Below are 26,116 nucleotides of genomic sequence, written 5' to 3' on the forward strand. Positions count from 1 at the left end.
GAAAATTCCTTTAAACAATTTTTATCATTGAAATGCTGTTTTTTTATTTCTCCACTAATTTAATAGGTAGTTTTCCTGAGTATAATAGTCTGGGTTGATAGTTGTGGCATTCCAGTACAGGATATGAACATATAGTTCAATAAAAAGAGATGGTAGCATCATTGAAGAAAAGCTAAATTGATGCTGGGAATGTTTTCCTGAATATACCAAAATAAAAACCTCAGTGGAAAAACCTCACTTGGAGAACAGTTTTGTCATTGTGATGTTGTCTTAAGAGAGTTAAAATAATTCTTTGGATTTCTTGTCTGTAAGTTCTTCCAGGTAGTTCTCATTGGGTGGCCTTCTCATGGGATTAGTAAATTTTGGAGGCCACATGTTGTCCTAGATGTTCATGTGGGTTTCAGTTCTGCACTGGAACTTTCACATCTGGAGTTTGTAGAGTGGAAGGGTGGAACAGAGTTTGATGGTCTGGGGACTGCACGGCTGTCCACGGCAGGTGCAAGGGTATGAGAAAATAAGTACCACTTACTAGTGATCATCAGAAGTTTGGACTGAATTATCAGGGTCTGGGGACTCTTTATCTGTAAGACGAATTGGAAAACAGTCTTATTAATGAAAAAACCTGGAGCCAGATATTGCGGTGAAAACTGAGAGATCAGGGAAGCAGAAAGAAGGAGGCCATTTTCTTACCGCTAGAAATCCTCAAAGAGCAACCTACTTTCTGTTACCTATGCCGATATCCTTTCTGTGCCTGACATCTTAGTTCCACTTTCTGCCCAGCTACATCAGTTTTCTATTTCTGCCCAGCTCTATGATTTCCTGTTTGTCTGTACAGACCTCCAGACCTCTATGGTTAGTGCTGGAATTTAAAGGCTTGTGCCACCACGCCTGACTCTGTTCCCAGTGTTGCCTTGAATTCACAGAGATCCAGATTAATCTTTTCCCACCAAATGCTAAGATTAAAGGCATATGCTATGACTGCCTGACCTCTATGTTTAATGTAGTGGCTGGCTTTTTCCTCTGATTCACAGATAAGCTTTATTGGGGTTCACAAATAAAATATCAATCACCAGACTTACTGTTTTATCAAGTGCTAGGAGGTGTTAGAAGTTTGGGTCCAGTGCTTAGGGATTCTGAAAATTTACTTGTATGCACCATAGGTAGGGAGCTGAGCTTGGCCTGACTGCTTAGTGTCTTTAACACCTTAGCTCTTGGTTCCAGGAGATAAGAAAAATGGAAAAGTTTGGCTGAATGCTTAAGGGCTGGAAACCCCTTACTCTCAGTGCCTAAAGTGAGGGCATAGAAGTTTAGAAGTTTAGGCCTTTTTTTAATTATTAATTTGAATATATATATATAAAATCACTAAATAACAAGTACACACTGTGACACTTAGGTATTTATGCTTGCTTCTTATATTTAAATGTCTGTAGCCTAGGCACTAAAAGCTAATCAAATCAATAGAAATAGAATAAAGAAAAGTCCAATTATCCCTCTCTCCTGCCCTACCGTTGTGACATTAACCTAAATTATGTATACATGTATCTGTCTGTTTCCGGGAATATCAAGAAGATAATTTGTATGAGTTGTCCATTCCAGTCTGCAACATAAGAATTGGAATCCCAGGAAAAAATAGTTATTTTCAATTATAATTATAAATGTAAATAGGTGGCTTTGAGAAAATAAGTACACATTTTAGATAAGAATAGGAAAGACAAAAGGAAAAATGTAAGTGTGTAATTCATGTTATAGTTCGTGACTGTAGTATGATACTATGATTATTTAGTCATTTATTTATCCAGATACATTTTTTAGCATTTGGGTATGAGGTCAAAGTCTATGTTTGGTCTGAATAACTATGCATTATAGAGTAATATATGAATGAAGAAAAATAAAATCTCACCATAGCATATAGCACACACATTTTATTAGCATACAAGTACAGATATTTGGTAGAAGAATATTAAAATTCAAGATAGAGACAAGACTTGGTGATATCACAGAAGAAAAAGGAAAAGTAAAATTAAGGGACATGTTCTGGAGTGCCAGATACATAGAAAACTAAGAGGAGAAACTTGAAGTGCATCCCTGTGCTGGGTCATCAGCCAGCTTGACCTGAGGTTGTTTTAAGAAGAGCATCAATAACATTCTCTTTGGTGAGATTATAAATGATAATGAAAAATTATATACAAAAACATTACAGGTTTTGAAAAAAAGACTAAGAAAAGGTAATCTCTTGCTGGAAAGTGATTGGTTGGTGGGGAATATTGTAAAAAGGTAGGATAGAAGTGATGATGCAGAAAGAATCACGGAAATCAGTAAGAAAGAGGGACATGAGAACCCATCCTCTGTGATTCTTCTGGGTATCCTTATTAATGATTTACTGACAGCAGGAAGTTTAACTATTACTTCCTGATCATTTCCATTTATTCATAATTTAGAAATCAAAACCATTGGCTTAGAATGACAGACAAAAGTTGAAGACTTCAATATTCTACTCCAGATATTTCTTAAAAATTGAAAGTCCACAAGGAAACTTCCAAGCTTAACTATACCATAGGTCAACTGAATTTATAGATATCTACATAACAATCCACTATACATGGAATACATACTCTTCTCAGTGATCCATGGAAGCTCCTCTAAGATTTATCACATTCTAGGTCATAAGGCTAGCATTAAAAATATAATTGTAAATATTCCTTGTCTATTATCAGACTAAAGTATAACTGGAAATCAGAACAAAAACTATAAGTTTATTTAGAGACTAAGCAATATTTTTTGGAAGATCTTTCAGTCAATGAATAAACTGAAGAACAAATTTAAATATCATGTAATTAAATTAAAATAGGCCAATTTGTCAGAACAAGAAACAGGGAATTTTGAGAGGACAACTTATATTTCTAAGTGCTTACAGAGACATAGACACAAACACACACACACCAAAATGAAAAAATGAAATCGAGAGATCTGAAATAAATAATCTAATGATGAACCTTAAAATTCTAGGAAAATAAGAAAAGCCAAATAATATACAGTAAATTTTAAAAGCAAATAAATTTACCCCACAGATATTCAGAAAATTACAAAGGCTTTCAGATTATGAATAATTAAGCCAATTAGGAGGAGATGGAAAATTGGAGATAAAGGATAAGTGTGAATGAATAAGAAAACATATTTAGTCACAGGTATAAGAAATGCCAGAGAAAACAGTGTAGAATAGTGACATAGAAAAGAAGGGCAGGCTTAGAAGCCTTGTTCAGACGCACTATAAGCTACACAACATCTTAACAGCAAAAATACAAAATTAAAAAGAATAAAGGAAAATTGAAATTAGTAAATAACATGAGGTAGAAGTAACCCTTAGTATCACTTCCTCCTTGGGGAATTGCTCGACACTGATTGTTTTGTGGCAGAGTCTCTACAGGCAAGTGGAAGTGATGTTGATCTCAATTATTCAGACAGACAAATTGAGTCAAGTGTCTTCACCTGTATTAGTAAGTTGTCTCATTTTTTGAGACAAAATAGCTGACAACAACAGTATAAGCAAAGAAGGGTTTATTCTGGCTTTCACTTGGAGAGATACATTCCATGGCAACAAAGGCATGATGGCAGGAGGTTGGCTCACCACATTGTTTTCCTAGTTAGGTACTAGAGAGTGAGCAGGTAACGCACCTGTTTTATGAAACACCAAGGCTTATTTCCAGTGACTCATTTACCCTAGACAGTGTCTACCTTCTAAAGGATACACACACTTCCCAAACAGTGCCACCTTCAGGGGATCAAGTGTTGAAACACACGAGCCTATGGCAGCATTTCAATTTCAAACCACAATTCCGGATAGACTTTTGTGGGAGAAGACACCCTCTCCCTTCTCACCAATCTTTCTGTCTCAACCAATACCTTTTTCTCTAATTCAACCACACCAGTTTACCTGTCATTCACTTGCCACACAGTTGTGTTCTAAGTCATTGTACATTGTTTTGTGACTGAGCAACATGGAGCATAGGTAACAGAGGCCAGAGAGACATCTACATAAAAATGAAAAAGGGAAAAGAGAATTCAAAACTCATGATAGCAAGAGAACACAGGTTTGGAAGTACAACGTTTTCATAAAAATCAAGCCTTTTTACTTGAGTACTTGTAAGAATTCATTCTATGAATTTCAGGCTCTTCATCTGGTAATGAAATGCCTTTTGTATAGGTTACATAATAAGATATATGAAGGTTCTAGCATTTGTCCAGCATGTCAGACATGATTAATTACACCTTGGCATTGGTGTTAGAAGATTCAACTTATTATTTAAAGATCTGATTAAAAAATTCTTTCAAAAATATTTGAAATTTTGTGCTTACAGTGATTATATATCTTTTTTATTTCAAATTTTATTTTTTATATGGATATTTGTGTTTCAGTTTTACATATCAGCCATAGGTTTCCCTGTCCTCCCCCCTCCTGCCCCCACTCCTGCCTTCCCCCCACATCCTCCCCCTTCCCATCTCCTCCAGGGCCAAGACTCCCCTGGGGATTCAGCTCAACCTGGTGGATTCAGTACAGGCAGGTCCAGTCCCCTCCTCCCAAGCTGAGCAAAGTGTCCCCGCATAAGCCCAAGGTTCCAAACAACCAGCTCTGCACTAAGGACAGGTCCAGGTCCCACAGCCTGGGTGCCTCCCAAACAGATCAAGCTATTCAATTGTCTCACTTATCCAGAGGGCCTGATCCAGCTGGGGGCTCCACAGGTTTTGGTTCCTAATTCATGTGTTTCCACTAGTTTGGTTATTTGTCCCTGTGCTTTTTCCTATCTTGGTCTCAACAATTCTCGCTCATACAATCCCTCCTCTTTCTCACCAATTGGACTCCCGCAGCTCCACCTGGGGCCTGGCTGAGGATCTCTACATCCACTTCCATCAGTTATTGGATGAGAGTTCTAGCATGACAGTTAGGGTGTTTGGCCATCTGATCACCAGACTAGGTCAGTTCGGGCTTCTCTTGACCATTGCCAGTAGTCTACAGTGGAAGTATCTTTGTGGATTTCTGGGGTCCTCTATAACATTTTGCTTCTTCCTGTTCTCATATGGCATTCATTTATCATGGTCTGTTATATATCTTAATTATAGTTTAAGGTACATTTTGGGGGAAATTACAGACAATCCTGTTATTATCTCCCTATCCTCTTTCTCTAATATTTCCAAATATCTAATAAGGTTGCTTAAGTGACAGTCGTATACTATAAACTTCCTTAATGAGACAATAGACATGTTGATATAATTCACTTAATTCATGTCAGTGGATTTCCTTAAATGAGATGATAGACTTAGTGAGAATCCACTCAACCCATGTGTTTCTATAAGTGAGCAAGATTACTGTTGTTTGTTCTAAAAAAAAAAAACAACTTAGTTTAGTTTGGGTTTTAAATATAAATACATATATCAAGAAGATGATAGTTACTAATGTAAGAAATATTCCATATGCATTGTAGGAAAAGGAAATGCTATGAAATGTAGAGTGTTTGCAATTGCTGGTGGTGAGCTCTCTTCAATGGAGTGACAACACAATGCACAAACACTTGAGAGCCTCTGGAGCAATTTGGCACATCTCCAAAGCATGGGAGAAGGAGGGAAAACGGCTTAATTAGGACAAGCTCAGTGAGCTGTTTGCCTATGTAATCAGAATGCACAGTACCAAAGCTGAAACTGTAGTTTACACGTTGTGTTTGCTTTCTGTTCCCAGCAAATGGCAGTGAGGTCCACATAAGCAATGTGCGCTATGAAGATACTGGAGCATACACATGCATTGCTCGGAATGAAGCAGGCGTGGATGAAGACATCTCTTCTCTTTTTGTGGAAGATTCTGCCAGGAAGACCCGTATGTATTGAGCCCACCACCCAACACATGCGTGCGCACACATACATATACACACATGCATACTGCACATTTTATAGTGTTGTCCTTTGTAGTTTATTACAGGCCCAGAACATTAAAAAAAATTAAAGGAAATCTGTGTTCTTGAAGAATAGAAATCTTAAAATACTCAAAATAGGTTTGAAGATGTCTGACAGCTGAGGCAGTTTTCCCTCCAGCTCCAGCGTCAGCGTACCAATGTACATAAGATGTTCCAACCACCGACTTCCTCCTGTGTGCTCATGTGAGAATTTAAATCCCTGTAAAGTCCCTTTTCCACACAGTGTGTGAAATGTAATGTCCTCAAATGATCATCAGTGTGTTTATGGGCGGTTTTAACTTAGCCTCTTTCTGAATCTGCCAGAGGCTCAGCAGCCATGGAAGCAGCAGCTGTATTGTGACCTCCTCTGCAGCAAATCCTCTCTGCCCCAGTGTCCATCAGTGATAAAAATCCTTTGTCATCATGACATGTGCCATATGGTCATCTCTTGGAGTTAGGATAAAAGTAGACTATACATACACATTGAAAGCGTGTTTCATGTGTATGTGCTTGTATATTCCAATGGATATTTGAGTTCTAGCCTTCTTGGGTAGTGGTGAACTTGGGCTAATTAGAGTATCCTCCAGTTTAAACTTTATTAAAATTGTTTTTCATGATGACATTTTTATTTTTCTCTCTTCTGTGATGTGGGATGCAATACTTTTTAAATTTAATTCATCTGTTTGTGTCATGACAGTGGACATGGAAAGGGAATGATGAAAACAACACATTTGTGCTAGAGCTAAAGGTTTCTTATTATGTGAACTCCAGGCAAAGGCACAGGTTTTTATTGACCTGCTCATTTACCATAGTGTGGCTGTGTGATGACTTGGACTGTGTGTACTTGAACAGGTTGTCACCTTCGTTCCTTGATTGTTCTTTGACTACTGTCAATTTTGATAGTCTCTGATGTTTTGGACCTCTTATTTGGGGCCTATTTCTCTGAGCCTAATTTTGATGAATGTAGAAAAATCTCAAAACAGTCTGTTACCCACTCTTACACCAATGATCTCAGGTATGAGTGAATCAGCAGGAGGCTGCCCAGACCTGCCAATCAACCCAAGTGTTTCTATAGTTTCTCTGGAAAGGGCAATGATCAGTATAAGTGAATATTTAAATAGATAAGTCTTAAGGCATAAAAGTAAAAATGAAAGCTAACCTAAACAACTCATAATTTCTTTATCCTTTTTATTTTTCCTAAAAACTATCATTTCTCAACTTTTTTTCTTAAAATTTAATTATAAGTAACTGAAAACTTGTTTTGTATTTGTCATTTATGATTGTAGTCATAACATTTGGCTTCATAACTTTGGTTTTGTCTTCAGTGCCATTTTATAAAGTAGCTATGGAAGTTATATTAGCTATTATATTTACAGAAAAAATGCAAACTGAAGACATGTGAGCATGCACTGGTCCACAATAAACCCAAAATGTCGTCATTGTAATGTGACAGATCTCAGCAGTGCCGAAAATGTGCAACAAAATAAAGCTGTAGCTGTGCAGAGACTACTCTAGGGAGATGGATAACTTCAGTTTTCCCTGTGAAGGCTTTCTTGTGGTTCTTCCTAGAAACTTAGTGACTGAGCATTTGCATTTGGACATTTGATTTTTAGAAAGCCAAAAGAATCATCACACACCTGTCCTTCACAGTTTTTTTCTTTTCTACTTGCAAGAATTTACGAGAATAATAATAACTTGTCCAAGACCACCAAAAGTTATTTCAAAGCAATTTTTCCTTTAGAAAGTGAACACACACACACACACACACACACACATACACACACACACACACACACCACATACACACACACACACGGGTATAACTGAAAAAGAGTAAAGTTTGTAATAGGACAGTGTTCAAATCACCCAACAGTACTGTGGTGGAGTCTGTAATATGCCCACTTTGAGCTTCAGTTCTTGTGCTGTAATAGGAAAGAAAAATGAGCAAACTAAGAAATTTTGGTTAGAAACTACATATGAAGTTCTTATCAGACTGGGAAACACACTGTGCATTCTTACACTAACTCTCTCAAAATAGTTTCTAGATACTTGTTAGCAAGTTTTTATTCTAAATGAAAACCTGGAAATCCAGTGAACAGTAGAAATCATACATTTCACACTGAATGATGCATATAAATCAAAAACAGACATAGTTGCAGATGGGTATGAGTACATTCAATTATGTTTATTAATATGAAACGTATTTGAAATATTTTTCACATTTAAAAGAGTAAACTCTGTTCTAATTTTCCCTTTGGGTAGATATTGAAATATTTTAAATAAAGTTCCAATTCCTTCACCTCATAAAATAAAATGTGTCATAGAGATAGTCAAAGTGAAAGCTGCAAGTCCAAACACTCCATATTTGTCTGACAATGAGAAGGCAGTATATTTCAAGTGTGTTTTCTTTCTAGAAGATGTACTGTAGTATGGAGTCTCATGTTTATAATAAAACATTGGAGAAAGATTTACCTGTTTAGTAAATTGCATAATACATACTTTATTTAGCAACAGCCTTTTAGCAATAATCCAGCTATTTGCTACATAATAGAACAGTCATAGCAGTATCAATCACAGTTTCTTCATAGTTCATATTTTGGCATTGTGATACTGTTGAGTTAATAATTCAAGAAAAGCATAAGATGAGAAATGACTATGAACTGCCCTTCTACCTGAATATTTTGAGCTACAGAGCCTGATTTTGTTACCAAACCACACTACAAGTTTTTTCAGTCAAAATCCAAATTGCCAAGAAGGACCCTAACTAATATCCTAAAGCAATGTTGAGGTTAGAGTGTGGAACTAAGATTCAGTGGGTGAGTGCTAGGGGGCTGTGTGGTGCTTATAGTCGGAATTAGGAGAGAATGATGTGAAGCACATGTGTGGGTTTAGACAAAGGACACATGCTATTTATAAGAAAATATCTTGCCTTTGGCAAACCACTTTCCACATCTCCACTCCCAATAGTGCTCAGCTGATGAAGACTAATCTTCAGGGTTAAAGTGCATGATGAGCAATCTGTCTGCCACTGGAAGTGTCTAAGCTACCAGCTACATAAAACCAAGCAAGCGTTACATCACATATGGACAGAATTTTAGTAAGAAATGGGGTTAATAAAGCTCATTGAACATGCTAAAATATTGGATACAAATGTATTATAATAGCACATTGTGGTCTAAATATAATAAATATGCATGATGATGCATATGTTATGTATTCTTTCCTTTTTCATTGTCACTTGGTTACAGTTGTAAATTTTGATGACCACAATAATCTATATATAAGTGAAATACATAAAGTGGCTTTCTATGATAACTTGAGTTAATAATTTTATTTAAAGTTTATTATTATGAAACAAAATTAAAGATTCTTGAAGAGAGCATTTAGTTTTAGAAATAAAATTAGTTTTAAAAGTTGATGACCATTCATGTTAGTACCATTTACCAAATGGTTTCCTTTTCTGGATTCATTTGTAACACTGGGTCATAGTGTTTCCAAAGTTGTTAAATGCCTGTTCTAAATCTGTGTTATCTTCTGTCATTGGTCCTTCACACATTAGCTACAAATCCATTGCTATAGAATAGTTCTTCCACTGTGTTTCCTGTGCTACTCTCCATAAAAAGTTTTGGCTATTCTTTCTTTTCCTTTTTTTATTTTATAATTTAATTTAATTTTACATATCAGCATATCAGCCATGGGTTCCCCTGTCCTCCCCCCTCCCGCTCCCACCCCCGCCTTTCCGCAAGCACCCCCCCCATTCCCATCTCCTCCAGAGCAAAGACTCCCCTGGGGATTCAGCTCAACCTGGTAGATTCAGTACAGGCAGGTCCAGTCCCCTCCTCCCAGGCTGAGCAAAGTGTCCCTGCATAAGCCCAAGGTTCCAAACAGCCAGCTCATGCACTAAGGACAGGTCCAGGTCCCACTACCTGGGTGTCTCCCAAACAGTTCAAGCTAATCAACTGTCTCACTTATCCAGAGGGCCTGATCCAGTTGGGGGCTCCTCAATAGTTCATGTGTTTCCACTAGTTTGGCTATTTGTCCCTGTGCTTTTTCCAATTTTGGTCTCAACAATTGCCAGACATCCTAATTTTAGTGCTAGAAATCTCATCCAATGACTGAGGGAAGCAGATGCAAAGAGCCATGGCCAGGCCCCAGGTGGAGCTCCAGGAGTCCAATTGTCGAGAAAAAGGAGGGATTGTATGAGTGAGAATTGTTGAGGCTATTCTTATATTAGGATTTCCTGTAGGAAATTTAACACCTTTGTCACACTAGAAGAATGTTCTAAATGGGTTAAAGTCTACAATAAGATTACTTGCATGAGTAATCATTTAAGCATGTGATGTTAAAATGTTAATAATTATGTAAAATTGCAGTAACTGTCATTTAACTTGCCAACATTTAAATATAAGGCAAAAGACAGTTATTTTGTGCAAAAAATTAAAAATATTATTGAAGATTTTAATTTTGTTTTAAATATATTTGCATGTGTTTGTTTTTTCTGCACATGAATATGTTCACTGATATGGATAATTGTGCAGATGCCCACAGTATTTTGAAGCCTGAGTTGGATCCTTTGGAGGTAGAGTTACAAAACTGGTTGTGAGCTGCCCCAAATGGCTACAGGGAACTGAACTCGGGTTCTCTTTTAGAATAGCAAGCTCTCATAATCCACAGTGTACAAAGTCTTATGATGTATTTGTTTGTTTTAGAAGAAGAAGGGAATTTTAAAGGTCTTAAAGCACGGCCTTATCTGAATATGCCAGTGCAAACCTGGAATCAGTGCAAATTCTGATCTTGCAAGCACAGCAAGGAGCCATTTGTAAGAAAGGAGAAATGTATGAAAGGAAACTTGTATGGCTTCAATGAACTGTTGTGAATGTCTGCATGAAAATCATGTATCAAGTGAGGATAAATTCAGAAGTGATCAAGCAGAGATGAAGATAGGTAGAATAGTCCTCAGCTTATTAATTGTTTCTTGAGGGTCCACAAATGTAAAGAAGACTAGCAAGGAGTAGGCAAAGCCCATCATAAATGGTAAAGTGAGGTGCTCACAGCTTGGTCCTCAGTGCCTCAGACAAATGCCAAATGGAAACAAGCCTGTGTGGGCAAATGAAATAAACTAATAGGTGTGAAGTATTACTTCTGACTAAGTATTTCAAAAAGCATTGAATAGAAGTCTACACTAATAATGTTTTAAAGTACAATGAAAAATGCACATTTCATATTTTATATTTGTCATGAAAATTTCAACACTAAATTTACTATGAAAATATGGTTTGCAAGGTTTTATTTTTCTATAGAATTTTCTTACCATAATTTAAAATATTTATGCTATTTAATTTACCCAATATTATCAAATCCATGAAGTAAATTGTACAGTAAATCTTATCATCTGTTGACCAGTGCTTGCTGAAATCACCAGCCTCATTATTCAGTACCTGAAGCTTATACTTGTAAAAAAATGCTGTTTCCAATTGTATTAATATAATCTATTTCTAATATGTGGGTTAGTACTTGGTCCTGTAATATGGTAGTGTGTCTGAATGTCACTAAGTTTATAGCAATTGTGGGCAATTAGAAATCACTATTGCTCATGACAAATAAAGATGAAACTTGATGTAATTAACTTTATTCACTCAAGTTTATATACATGTATTATATATTCAAGGTTTTTCTATTATACAAAGTGCAATTATTATTCAATGACATATTTTATTTATATAAATTTAGGTATGCTAGCTAAATTAACTTTTGAATAGTGGCACTGTTAAATATAAAAAAAACTCTGTGTAAACTTTGTAAAGAAAAAAAAAGCAAAATAAGATAAATAAGAACAATAACAAGAAGTCCTGGTTATTTATTTATTTTTCTGGACCTCAAAATCTATCAGTAAGAAATTAGTTAAATAAATGTGGAAAGCTTACAGTGGGACACATTGTTATTATGAAAATTAATGATGTAAGTCTGTATGCCTTTATATTTAAAGACATATAAAGTTCAATGAACAGAAAAAGTATATGTACTGAAATTACATTTAAATATTCCAAAAGATATAATAGAACAAAATTGTCATATAATGATTCTTAGAAAATATCATGAATATATCTCATGTTTATTTATTTGTATTACTGAAAGAAATTATTGAAAATTTTAAGGACAACCAGAGTTAGATAATTTTATAAAATCTATTAATTTTTTTAATTTTGCTGATATAATAGTGATATTCCTTTTGAGATTCTATAATTTAAAAACCTGCATTAAACTTAGTGAACTTTTGTCAAATAACTGTATGTTTAATTTTAAAATAGTGCAATCACAATTTTTTCATAATTTTCTGAAGGTTATCTGAAAAAGAAATCAGTGAGATAAAATGTAAATAAAAAAACAATAAGTAAAATGTGTGTGTTTTTGACATAGCCAGATTAGGGTGAGAAGTTGGAATGAGATACTTCTTCAGAGTTTTGAAATGTCAACCTATGGCACACATTTTATTAAACATGTGCAGAGATCTCAAATTGTATATTTGTGTCCTTTTGGCCTGTGACATTTTTACACAGTGACTATGTTGAGTGGAAATATTTTCACAAATGTGGACAATCCCCAGGCTATGCACCATTACCTCTGATTCTGATAAGGCTAGGATATGAGAAATGTGCCAAGTAGGATGATTACTCTGCATCCTTATTTTACAACTAAATGATAGTTTTTATACATCTATTACACAGGTAATGTTGATATTAGATTCTGGAAAGACATCTAAGTCATGCATGAATTATATCCCCAGTGGACTGGCCCTTCTCCATGTTGATCACTGTCTCTCTGAGGAGTGTATTTATGTTCATCCCTATCATTTTGAAAAGTAAATCTGTACAATGAGTAGGTGAAATAATTAGGTTTCTATGTCTAACATGTTCTAATTCAATTAGAAAGCCAAATGTTTCCTAGATATAGTTTGACTTCATAAGACAGAGATTATACTTTAGAAAAAAATATATACATTGTAATTTTAATAATATAGTATAGTCAAGTAAGGAATATAGTCTGTGTACATGTACATAGGTGCATAGCACAACATCTATTTACTAATTATGATTATATTATTAATAATATCAGAATGTAATTTCAGTGTTATCTTCCATGATAAATAATGGAATGTCAGAGAAAACAAGGTAGATATATCAGCAATATGTTATCCTTTTTGTTATTTGTGCATTTGACTTTGAGATAAGGTTGATGTCCAGACTAGACACCACTTCCTATATTCACGTGATCCTCTTCCTCGAGCTGTGTGGTTCATAGACTACAACTGTTTGCTACTGTGTCTGAAAAAAATTACCAAGGGATATAGTAGCACAATTAATGCATGGGAAAGTATTTTGATAAATAAATACACATATGATACATATGAATACACAACCTAAATGGGAACTCACCTGTAGTCTTTAAAGACATTTCAGAGATGAGGAAGCCAAAACTTCCAATGAACTTTCTTCATATTGTCAAACCCGTCATTTATAAAAGGAACTTGCCATAAAATCAAAGGGTAGTGCCACTTCACTTCTACAAGATGACAAAAGTTGAAATGCTGATTAAAATATCAGAGGGCATGGAGAGCAGGACTAAGTGCAGAATGCTGTTGTCATTCTCATATTTTTACCCTTGCAAATAGCATTGGCAAAATCTTCTGGATTTGATTTTGCATATTCCTCACATTCAGAAATCACACAGTAGAGTTATGGGGTTTTCCTGCATTTAGGCACTGTTTAGTAGAAAATGATATGGTCTGACATTTGCTGTAATTTGGTACCTCCCTTGGGATTTTCTTTTCAAATTTTCATTACAAACAAATTGATTTAACTTATCTAAATTTTTTACAATATCAATAATTTGATTGGTGTAAAGTTTATGGGAGGAGGATAGGAATAAGGTCTGAGCTCACTGTAGCACAATCTGGTCTCAAACCTATGATCCTTCTGCTACTATCTATGAAACTCCTGGATGATTTGTGTCATATAAATGTCTATGAAACTGGTTACCCTGTAAATTGTATGAATTACTAAACTTCAGACTTCAGTAAGGCAAATTGCTAAATAATCATACTAATTAAAAAAAGAAAAACCCAGAGCCAGATATTGGGGCAAAAACTGAGTGATCAGAGAAGCAGAAAGAAGCCAGCAAAGACATTCTTTTTTGTTTGTTTGTTTGTTTTTGTTTTTGTTTTTCAAGACAGGGTTTCTCTGTGTAGCTTTGCCCCTTTCCTGGAACTCGCTCTGTAGCCCAGGCTGGCCTTGAACTCAAGGAGATCCATCTGGCTCTGCCTCCCAAGTGCTGGGATTAAAGGCATGCGCCACCACTGTCTGGTACAAAAACATTCTTACCACTTGGAAATTCTCAGCCAAAGAAACCTACTTCCTGTATACCCACACATATATGCCTTTTTGTTCTGCATCTCACTTCCTCTCTCCACCCTGCTAAATCACTTCTTGTCTGTCTGTACAGACCTCCAGATCTCTATGGTTAGTGCTGGCATTAAAGGTATGTGTGTCATCATGCCTAGCTCTATTCCCCAGTGTGGCCTTGAACTCACAAAGATCCATATGGATCTCTGCCTCCTGAATGCAAGGAATAAAGGTATGGGCTATCATTGCCTGATGTCTGGGTTTAATCTAGTGGCTGGCTTTATCCTCTGATCCTCAGATAAGCTTTATTAGGGTGCACAATATATTGCTGGACACAATATGTCACCAAAGTCTTCACCATTTCTTTATTAATTGGCAACTGAAAAATAAACACTCACAAAATTTAGATTCTCATTTAAAAACTTTCATTTTAAAGAGAATAAAATATCTACAGAAAACAGTAGATTGGTTTGTTCATGGTTCTACCTGTTAGCAACAAATGTGTTGTTGACATTTAATCAACTTTATAAATAATTTCTCAACATTCAAAAAGCTCAAATTTAGTTCAGGTTGTATTTATAACAAACAAGTATATAACATAATGCATGATAGTCACATAAGCCAGTTGTAATAAGTCACTGAAACAGAAAACAGTTGTAATGTGTTGAACAATACCCCATTGGGTTAGAGACTTAGGAGAAAATTCATGTTAGAGAAGAAACATGAAATACATTCTACATTAGGTCAACTTTGGGATCACAATATTATCACAAAATAATCACCTGTAATTTATAAGACATGGTTAAAGTAGACTAATCATTGGGCTTTTTTGAACAGCATGACTGGAACAGTTCACTTTGAGAAAGGCATGAATGCACTATGCTGCAAATGCCTTCCATTCTTCAGCATATTTGTCTTTGGGGCCTTCTCTAAGATTTATCAAAATAAGCAAGGTTTCTTTTGTTTTGCTGGAATTTCTTTTTAATATATATCAAGCCCTGGTGCATTTCTTTTTATCATCTAAGTATAAGTTTGCCAAATATCAATCTCCATCATAGTAAGAGAGATATTCTTTGTGTTTTCTGTTAAACCTCAGGGGAAAATATATATTAGGAACTTGTTACACCTCCCTGGTGGAATACAATAATGTGGGTTAACAGAATGCATTTGGGTTACCTTCTAAAGATTGGCATAATATAATTTTCAAAAAGCACACTACAATTTGCTTTATTAGCTTACTCGAGGTTCTGAGAAGAAAACCAGTATTTTTACAAGAGTACTTCTTCATAAAATATAAGCACATACAAATAACCAGGGACTAAATCTTTCTCTTCAGGCTTCTTATGTTTGTTTAGTTCATTGTGAACTTTAAGCTACTCTTCTATCATAAAGAGCCTGCTGTGACAAAGCCTAGGAGATCATCTACCTGAAACCTTTCACATACCTATGTGACTTGGACAAATAATGTGAGGGATACTTTTGACTACAGAGCTTTACTTGGAAGTATTTTTTGTAATACTCAAGAAAAGTGGCTGGCCAACTTGTCCTCTGACTTTCAAAATATTGCATTAATTCCAACTATTTATTTCCTCCATTAGATTTTTATTATGTTATTTTACATTTTTAATTTTAACTGTGACACAAGTTAATGTCATTGAAGATATTTGTAGGAATGAATAACTAGTGGATCTGGTGATCTAAAACCCTTGGCAGTATCTAGCATATACAAAGAACTCAGATGTTTCACATGGTTGCAATTATCATTATTACTCTGCTCTGAATAATGGATAAAAACTGCTACATGAATAAAACTGCCAACAATATATTTTGGATATGAGACTCTTAAAGAAAAAAATGAATTTAGTTATTTTATACTTAATATCAAAATATTTTAAAGTATAGGGTTTTATATATTGTTTGATCCAATTTTAGAAGGCACAGCAACTGTTTAATATTTTATTTTAAATCTTAGATATTTTATTACTGCTCAAAGTAACTAAGTTTTTTGTGTAATATGTTCATACATCACATTCTTTCTGAAAATTAAAATGTACTTCATGAACATAAGATGTATAGTCTTATTAAAATATGATCATTTTCCTTCTGTAGTGATATTGGGTCCCCCAATATTGTACCCTCTAATAATCTTATCTGGGGTCAGAGAACAGAACAGCCACTAGATAGAAATACAGGCCAGAAAATGATGGAACACACACCTTTAATCCTCTCACTTGGGAGGCAGAGATCCACGTGGATCTCTGTGAGTTCAAGGCCACACTGGAAAACAGCCGGGCAGGTTGACTCAAACCTTTAATCCCAGGAAGTGATGGCAGGAAGCAGAAAGGCACATAAGGTATGAGGACCAGGAACTAGAGGCTTTTAAACTTTTAGGCTTTTAGCAACAGTTCAGCTGAGATCCATTTGGATGTGGACACAGAGGCTTCCAGTCTGAGGAAACAGGATCGGCTGAGAAGTTGGCGAGGTGAGGTGAGTTGTGGCTTTTTCTGTCTCTCTGATCTTTCAGAATTCACCCCAATAGCTGGCACTGAGGTTTTTATTTAATCAGACCTTTTAAGGTTCATGTTACATCCTTCTGATGGTGTGAGTATGAGAAATATATTATTTTAGGAAATTATGCACAAAGGTAGAAAGGCAAGTGCTCTTTACATCTCATCCATCATGCTTGTTAATATTGTAGTTTTAGAGTCTGTGTGCTTTCATGAAGCTGCACTGAAAACCTTTGCAGTAGACCCCACCAGCCTTCTTTTTCTTGAAACCTCTCTCCACACTACTGGCTGACTGAGCTCATTTGCTCTCACTGCATGTCCTCTGTTAAGAATTTTTGACCCCCTTCCTCTCCAGTCTGTCCCCATAATGGCAACTGCCAGACCATCATCGCTGTTGTTGCTTATTCTGATCCTTTTCTGGTTTTGAGGATACACGGAGCAGCTGGCATTATTCTCCTCTTAGTTCAGATTCTACTGTTTGGGAGTATACAGAATAAGGAAGTGTAGAGATGCAGCACAGACTACAGAAGAACAGGGTAGGGTGTTCCTTTGGCCCTTTTAAAACATCCATTTTTTTCTAGAGAAACAATTAGAAGTAGTGGTCTAACTTAGCAGGAGCATTAATATTTCAAAGGGAAAGACAAGAGATAATAATATATGCCACAGCCTCTAAGTTGCTATTTAAATTTGTGGGACAGAAGTGTCTTCTTTTTATTTGATCTTAGATATTAATGTTCCATATCCTTAGAATGTCACCTCTAAAACTCATGTGTAATTTGATTATTAATATATGTAGATCAAGCTTGACCTGGCCTTGGCCACCTTCTATTAAAATTTCCATGACTGACCTTGACTTGGGCCAGTTTTTCCTGCACTTTCTTATAGGCAAACTCAATATAGTGTTTGTGGAGCTTTACAGCAGGTGAGGTCCTCTCTGATATCGACTGGAAAGTAAGGATCTACTGAAGCCCGTATTTCCCTGACATTCTGTATACTAATTGCCCTACCCAGGTTGGTACTAGTGACAAAACTCAGAGTTCATGCATGTTTGCCAGACTTCTGCCACTGAGCTGTATTGCCAAACTTTCCTTTCTGTCTTCTAATTTTAGAGACAGGTAATATTCAATAGGTAAGGCTGGCCTTAGAAGTGGCTAAAGTTACCTGCCTCAGCTTCCTCCTCAGTGCTGAGGAAGCAGCTGTATGCCATCTAGAAAATCTAGATGATTCTATTTAAATAGTTCTATGAATTATAAATGGAACCTAAGTCTTCACACCTTTTACACAGGTCCTCTGCTCCAGAGCCTATCCACAGTTATTGCAAAAAACATATTATTGTTTCAAGTTTCTTGATAATTCATCACAAGCAATAGGATTTGTCATTAATGATACTTCTGTGTACATTTTTGCTTAACATATGTTTAATATCTATACATATGCAAATGTGTTGTATTTATAGGTGTCCACATACTCATGAATTGTGTTTATGCTAAAGACTTGAAAATTTTACCTTATTTGATGCTCATAAAGCCAATGCTAGCTCTTTGTCTCTCATAGTCCCTGCAATACATTTTTCTTCAAATATATGTTAGGATGAAGTTCATCAAGGTTATCTCATAATCAGCTTTTTTATAAGACATATTTTTCCATATGAGCACAGTTTGCTCAGTGTGATACCACATGTGTTTTAGTTTTTATCTGTATCTGTTCATGATTCCAGAAGCTATATTTCTAACCTACCTCAGAGATTATTCTACTCATGTTTTGTTTGCCTTATATCCCTATATCTGTCCTGTTTTTAAGTGTAATGTTAAGCTAATTTTACTAAAGTATAAATTGCATTTGCCAGAAGGTCCAAACATCACTAATTTATTTGTTTTGAAATTATAATTTATAACTTATTGAATGAAATATCTAACAATCTGTACTTATGTTGATAAATCACTTTTAGAGTTGTCCTTTAAAGAATGGATATTGTTTTGACACAATTTTTATATAATTATTTCTGTATGTAAAATTATATTATTATATAACCATATTAATTATAGAGTTAAGGCTATTTTAAGTAACATTGCAGTTATAATACATGATCAATAATAAATAGTATTATAAAGAATGGTTTTTTATAACCAGGTAGTGGTGGCTCATGCCTGTAATACCAACACTTGGGAAGCAGAGGAGACAGATCTCTGAGTTTCTGAGTTTGAGACCAGCCTGGTCTGCAGAGCGAATTTCAGGACAGTCGAGGCTACACAGAGAAATCCTGTCTAAAACCAGAAAAAATGTCTTTTATAAAATCATATAGTACATACAACAGTTTTAGAAAAACAAAGATTTTTTTAATTTGTTCCTGATTAGCATATATGCTAATAAACACCCAAGTGGTCTTCTGTTTTATTCTGATAGTTTTATCTCTTAGCTAATAAGAAATAGAGATGAACACATTGTTGGACTGCAATATACTTTTCTACAGTGTTCCACTTTTGAAATATTTTTATTAGTTTGATCATCTTTAGTTTGTTTTTTCCTGTGGTATATATGTCATAGACAGTAACTTCTAACAACTGTTTATATGCCAATTACTGAAGATATAATCATTTTACATTACTTCTCTGATTACTACTGTGGTGTATTTTCTAGAGTGGAAGAACAAAACATGAAATCACTTGGCTTCTGTCACATGATGACATGGTACATAGTCAAATTAGAAGATGCGTTTTCTCCCAGTTTATCTATAGTCAATCACCAATACACATTTACTAATGTTAGCATTTATTGCATACCATTAAGCAATTAGTTGAGTGATGGATTATGAAAGTTCATTCATACTTCCAGATAATGGTAAAGTCATAATTTCCATGTTTGGGAGCTTGGTCTGGATTGGTGGCTGTTACTAAAAAGTATTCTTAAATTTCATTTTCTTGTACTAAGAACAGGTAGGTCCAAGGTTACTTGATGAACACTTGATTACCTAATGTCTTCTATCTTTCTTAGCCTACAGTTACTTGCAACACTGAGGTAGGGAAAGTCTCGCTTGTGTAGGTTGGAAATAGAATGATTTTAGGCCAGGCTATAGGGACATTATGACCTATGACTGAGAGCTTCAGAAAATTCATTCTAGAGGAAGCTCCTTATCAGAATGGGAGAACACTTGTATAGCCCTGAGCAAAGGGACAGTGAGGAATTCAGACTACTTGCCATCATCTAGCATCAAGATACCAGCATTGATCAGAAGGCTGACCCCCAGGCAGTGGGATCGGGACCTGTCCCTAGTGCATGAGCCTGCTTTTTGGAGCCTAGTGCCTATGATGAAACACTTTGTGCAGCCTTGGTGCAGGGAGAAGGGGCTTGGACCTGCCTCAACTGAATGTACCAGGCTTGCTGACTCCCCATGGGAGACCTTGCCTTTGAGAAGGTGGGATTTGGGGTTGGGTTGGGGAGGAATGCTGGGGGACAGGAGGAGGGAGGACAGGAGTATCTGTGGTTAGTATGTAAAATGAATAGAAAATCTCTTAATGAAAAAAAATAAAGATACAAGCATTCTCAGTGAGGCTGTTTAAAACCTAACTCCGCAGTTCATTTCAGCCTTCCAGATGAGAGTGACTCATGATAGGATGTTGTCTAGGAGACTTCCATGCCTTCTGATGCCACATAATACTTTGATGGACTGCTGGCTTCAACCCTCTCAACCACATTAATACCACACAATTCATTAAGAGGCTGTAGGCCAGGACCTGCCCAGCCATACCAATGCTACACAGTACATTTTTTTTTCCTAAACCAGTAAGTGAGACACTTTTGGAAACAACCATGATATCGCCTCTGTATTGTGTACGTTTACTTGGAGGTGATGCTATTTATCATGTGGTTTTCATTACTTTTACAAAGCAACACCTTTCGCCACATTTGGGATTTATCACATGCACTTAATTGCCAGTAGTAGACTTTCTCTCTTGCTTAAATTATTTCTTATTTTGAATTTTCTGTGAACACTAAGCAGACATTATATAGTGATGGACACTTATTCAGTATCTGAAAGCCTACATTAGACAGTTGATGACTTACACTCTCTCTCATGGACACTTGGCTTGCGCAGACTATTCTTTTTGAGGGTCCACCTTATACCTCATAGAACCATCTGTTGTACAATGTTAAGGTGTCTTTTCTGTTTATTCTCCATTTTCTGGAATAGTTTCTTAGTGCCTGCCTATTACAGCCCCCTAACCCAATAATTGGATTATCCCATCTCATCACTTTAAACCTGGGGCTATCATTTCCTGGCCACTTTATGATCATCTCCTAATAAAGACACTGGACACTGTGGCCTAGTCTGCTATTATAAAATACAGGTTGAGACTCTAGCAACTGGGGAATTGCCTTCGTTCAGGGTAAAAAGAAAATTAGTTTCCTTTAATGGGTCTTTGAATCAAGCATATGGTAGGCTGTGAACTTGACATAGCTAATATAGTTTCTAGTCTAAAAATAGCATTTAAAAACAGCTCATTTCACTTCCCATATGTACATTCAAAGGAATTTCACATTCTATAATGCTAACCATACAGATTTTTAGACACATTAAATTTTTATCTTAAGCTTATCTTTTTACATTTACTTGCTAATGTAAATGTTAAGTCATTTTCTTAAATCTAAAAGGAAAGCAGACAATAAGACATTTAGCTTAAATGTTATGCTCACATAAATGCACTTTATCAAAAAAATGTCTTTCAGTGGTAAAAATTGTAGGTTTTCAGACGAGGAGAAAGACAAGGAGCAGACATGCTGAGGTGAAACCCAGATAGCATATGCAGTCATAGACAAGGGAAACAGCTGTTCTGCACTACAGTGCAGTGTTAGGTCATTAACTGCTTTACTACTGCTGCTTTTATAGTATTCCAACTCTGCAAATGCACTTCCTCATAGAGAATATCAGTCTGAGACCAATCACTTTAAAGAGACTCATGGCCTCGTCGGGCGGTGGTGGCGCATGCCTTTAATCCCAGCACTCGGGAGGCAGAGCCAGGTGGATCTTTGTGAGTTTGAGGCCAGCCTGGTCTACAAAGCACCAAAACTACACAAAGAAACCCTGTCTCAAAAATAGAGACTCACAGGCTCACAATACATAAAGTGTAGCAAACTATTAAAAGAATTAATAATAGAGTATTAAGTTACCAAGGTCTGGTATCTGTCTTATTGATCTGCATTTTTCAATTGAGTATGTTTGTTATCTTCTGAAACTATCTTATATTCAAAGTACTTACTAACTAAGTATTGAACTGCAAGGTCTACAATTTTAAAAAGCTTATTGTACAATGGGTGAAAACTTATAACTGTTATGTCATGTTACAGAGTAATTTAAGTCTTTCATCAGGTTATGTGAATATTTTACTCACTCTAAACTCTCATATACAGACAGGGTATCTATAATGTAATATAATAAGACTATATTAAAATGAAACAAATCACTCAATAAGAATCTGCTAGGTGAAGAACTCTGGTAGGAGATTCAGAAAGACATAACATTGGGTGTAAGAGTTGGTATTAAAAAAGGTAAGGTTATGGTGCACGCCTTTAATCCCAGCACTCGGGAGGCAGAGGCAGGCGGATCTCTGTGAGTTTGAGGCCAGCCTGAGCCACAGAGCGAGATCCAGGAAAAGGCACAAAGCTGCACAGAGAAACTTTATCTCGAAAAACCAAAAAAAAAAAAAAAAAAAAAAGGTACATCCTGGGAGTCCATACATGCTGGAGTGGTGGCTTCGACTGTAAGAACACAGTCATGTCTAGCTCCAGTTCTTAAGGTTCTGATGTCTCCATTTGATCCATACTTTCATTTACATGGCACACACACACACACACACACAAATAAAAACATTTAAATATTTTTACAAAGATTTGGAGGACATGTTTCCTGTTTTTGAATGTGTGTATCCATGTGCTATCCATACACACATATGGCTAAATAAAACCATTTTAATATAAGTTTCTGATAAATTTCCAAATAAATAAATAAATGATTCCATAATTATAGGATTAATGAGGTGGGCATATAAGTATGATATTTGTTCATACTATTTGCAAACATGTTTTCAGATCACTAATTTTCTTTGTTTATTTTTTTGTTTTGTTTTTTGTTTGTTTGTTTGTTTTGTTTCTATACAGGGTTTCTCTGTGTAGCTTTGTGCCTTTCCTGGATCTTGCTCTGTAGACCAGGCTGGCCTTGAACTCACAAAGATCCGCCTGCCTCTGCTTCCCAAGTGCTGGGATTAAAGGCGTGTGCCACCACCGCCTGGCAAGATCACTAATTTTCAAGTTTGTTCATGTACTGTAATTTATATCTAAGCATTCAGTAAGTTTTGTTCACACGTGTTTGTGCAAAGTCAGATAGCAGTAATCATCTACCTGAAGTAACTCAACGAGGAATTCCACAAGCAGTTACTGGTGAGACTGCTGAGAACATACAGCAAATTTTTTGGCAGAAAAATTTCCTCAGAGAAGTGTATACCAATTAGTTATACAATCTCTGACTTGTCATACACCTGGGTAACAAAAGAAAAAGAGGCTATGAGTTTGAAAAAGAGCAAGAACAAGTATATGGAAGAGGTGGAGGGAGAAAAGGGAAGGGAAAATGATGCAATTATCACTTAAAAATCAAATTAGAGCAAGCTTTAAAAATCCCCACAGTACCTGGAGGAACGTGTATTAATGGAATTAGCTAAATAAAAGGCAGATGCTTACACACACTTTTCATGTCATTATGAGTAATAGGTTTGAGGTGCTCCATCACTTGGTGCTATCCTCTAATCCACTCAATAGGTTTAGACGGATCAATGGGAAAAAACAAAATACATTTTAAATGGTAGAAATGTACTATCTGAAAGCCAGGTTAGATATGCTAATGTGAATGAATAAGCATGCTGCAAATTTTTATTTCCATATTATAATCATGAATGGATCAAAAACATTGTTGTCTACTTGTGTATCTTTCATATGAATGTTGACAAAAAGCAATGGAAATATGTGAAAGGGAGAGATCTTGATTATTTGACCAGAGTAATTAGAGTCCAAGTGACTTATTTATTTTGTTTGTTTGTTTTCATACACATTGTGGTATTAATCACAGGGTGTGGGTACTAAGTGGCTATTCTGCCAGTGTTCTGTACTTCTAATCCTTGCTACATGCATTTTAAAGGTCTTTAATATCTGAACAGTTTCTATCTATATCATATTCACTGTCTCAGTTTTAAAAACAAGTGTACATTTAATAAAAACAGTATTTGATGTGCCCACATTTTGTATAACAGGGAGTCACCATATACTATAGTGTTCAGGCATGAACAACATCTTATGATGTGTCTTCTAGTCCTTCCAGAAGAAGAATATGAATGTCATCATTTATTTTGTATCTTCCTGCAAAAATGTATTGTTTGGGCTCTACACTTATGTTAACTTACTTTAAGAAAAATGAGTGTCAGCACCCAGAGAATAATTGTATGTGTAAGCAATTTCTGTTACTTAGTGATTCTTTTAATTTATATTGTATTTTTTCACAAAATTGTAAAGACTGTTAACTTTGAGTTTTAAAAAGGTAAATGGCATTTTCCATTACTGTTGTTCTAATTTTTAAATGTCTATTGGTTTAGTCTCTATTTAGTATTTAATAAACCTATCTTCACAGAATTTCTGTGTGTTTTGAAATCAGCAAGGTACTTTTACATATATTATCAGTATGTCTGCTTTGAAACAATGAATGAATGTACTATAAAAATAAGTGCAAACTATGTTCAGGATCCCTTATTTTCTAGAATGATGCTTCATTACAGGTAGTTCCCATTGTGGGGAAAATATTACATGTTGTAAAAACAGGAAAAATTATAACTTTTTATTGGTGACTTTAAATTGTCAACTAATTCAATAGTTTTAACTACCAATATTTGCTGTAAATGTGTATATAAAAAAATGAACTGAACTATCCTCTGTTAGGGATGTAAAAATGTTCTTAGTCTGTTACAAAGTCTTTGTTCCAAAAACTAGGCTATTTCAAAAATAAGCACCCATTCATACCTTCACCACTTGCTGAGCTGTGGAGGCCTTTCAAGTACACCTCAGCACGTACAGACGCTTCCTTTTCTAGATTTTGACCTCGATAATGGTTATTCTTATCACTAGTCAACTAACTTTCCTGACTTGTTTTTCTCTTCTCTTTCTTTTTTGACATGCTGCAGTAGCTAACATATTATGGAGAGAAGAAGGTATCAAATTAAATTATTTTATATTGTTGTGACTTCTTGGCTTGCTTTTACTATATTTGCAGACTCATTTGTTTCAATATTTGGCTTATTTTCACTTTGACTCAAGATTTTATGTGATTGTACTACAATTTTCTAGTATAAACCTGGTGCTATTAAGATATTTATCACTTGAATAGGACAGCAAAGAGCTCAGTGGGTAAAGGCCCTTGAAACCATCCTGAAAATATGAATTTGATCCTGGGACACCTGGGATAAAAGGAGAGAACCATTTTTTTTTCTTTATTAAGAGATTGTTTATTCATTTTACATACCAACCACAGATTCCCCTCTCTTCCCTCCTCCCACCCTTTCCCCAGCCCTCCTCCCAACCCATCCATTGTTCCCTCCTCTGAAAAGGTAAGGCCTCACATGGGGAGTCAGCAAAGCCAGTTTCTATAGATTGTCCTCTTGCCTTCTTCTCCATGCTCTGCCATACACACACAAGCAAGCACCCCGCTCCCCACCTCACACACCCCTAAGTGAATGTAAAACATAGTAATTATTACTTCATTACAGGTCACTTTGATTCATTAAAAATAGTCAGAACCTCCCATTATAATATCTTTAAGTGGTTTTAAAAGTTTAAATGTAGGTCAAACAGTAAAAACAATTGAAATTACCATACTTTCCATAGTATAAGAATAATTAAACAACTGTCTTATGAAATAATTATATTTTTTTGGAAAAACTAGTTGCTAAGTTGAAGCATAATTCAATTAGTTTCATTATAGAACACAGGCCTGCCACTTTGTATCAGTCTTCATATGTATTTCTAAAATAAATATAGCTCTTACTAATACTCAGTAGGGCTGCTCTTGGCTTTTTAATAGTAGACAGCATTGAAAAACTGTTATTCAATATATCTCCGGAACATGATTTTTGTTGTCCTCTTTGATAGTCAAAAAGACTGAGGAAAATGGCCTTCTCACTTCTCCTGCCAAAGAGAAGGTATTCTGACTTTCCACCTTAAGCTCTTCAAGTCTCCTTCA

At 35.6% G+C, this 26,116-nt stretch overlaps 1 protein-coding gene across 3 annotated transcripts in view; it reads left to right on the forward strand.

Moving 5' to 3' along the window:
- Fstl5 (follistatin like 5) overlaps positions 1-26,116 on the forward strand; it is a 572,741-nt gene that overhangs the window by 455,896 nt on the left and 90,729 nt on the right. For all 3 annotated transcript variants that reach the window (XM_036190876.1, XM_036190875.1, XM_036190878.1), the window contains 2 exons: positions 5,729-5,863; positions 25,062-25,088. In XM_036190876.1, coding sequence (XP_036046769.1) covers positions 5,729-5,863; positions 25,062-25,088 — 162 coding nt within the window. The remainder of the gene's footprint in view (positions 1-5,728; positions 5,864-25,061; positions 25,089-26,116) is intronic.

The sequence above is a fragment of the Onychomys torridus genome, chromosome 6, assembly GCF_903995425.1.
Source record: "Onychomys torridus chromosome 6, mOncTor1.1, whole genome shotgun sequence".
NCBI lineage: Eukaryota > Metazoa > Chordata > Mammalia > Rodentia > Cricetidae > Onychomys > Onychomys torridus.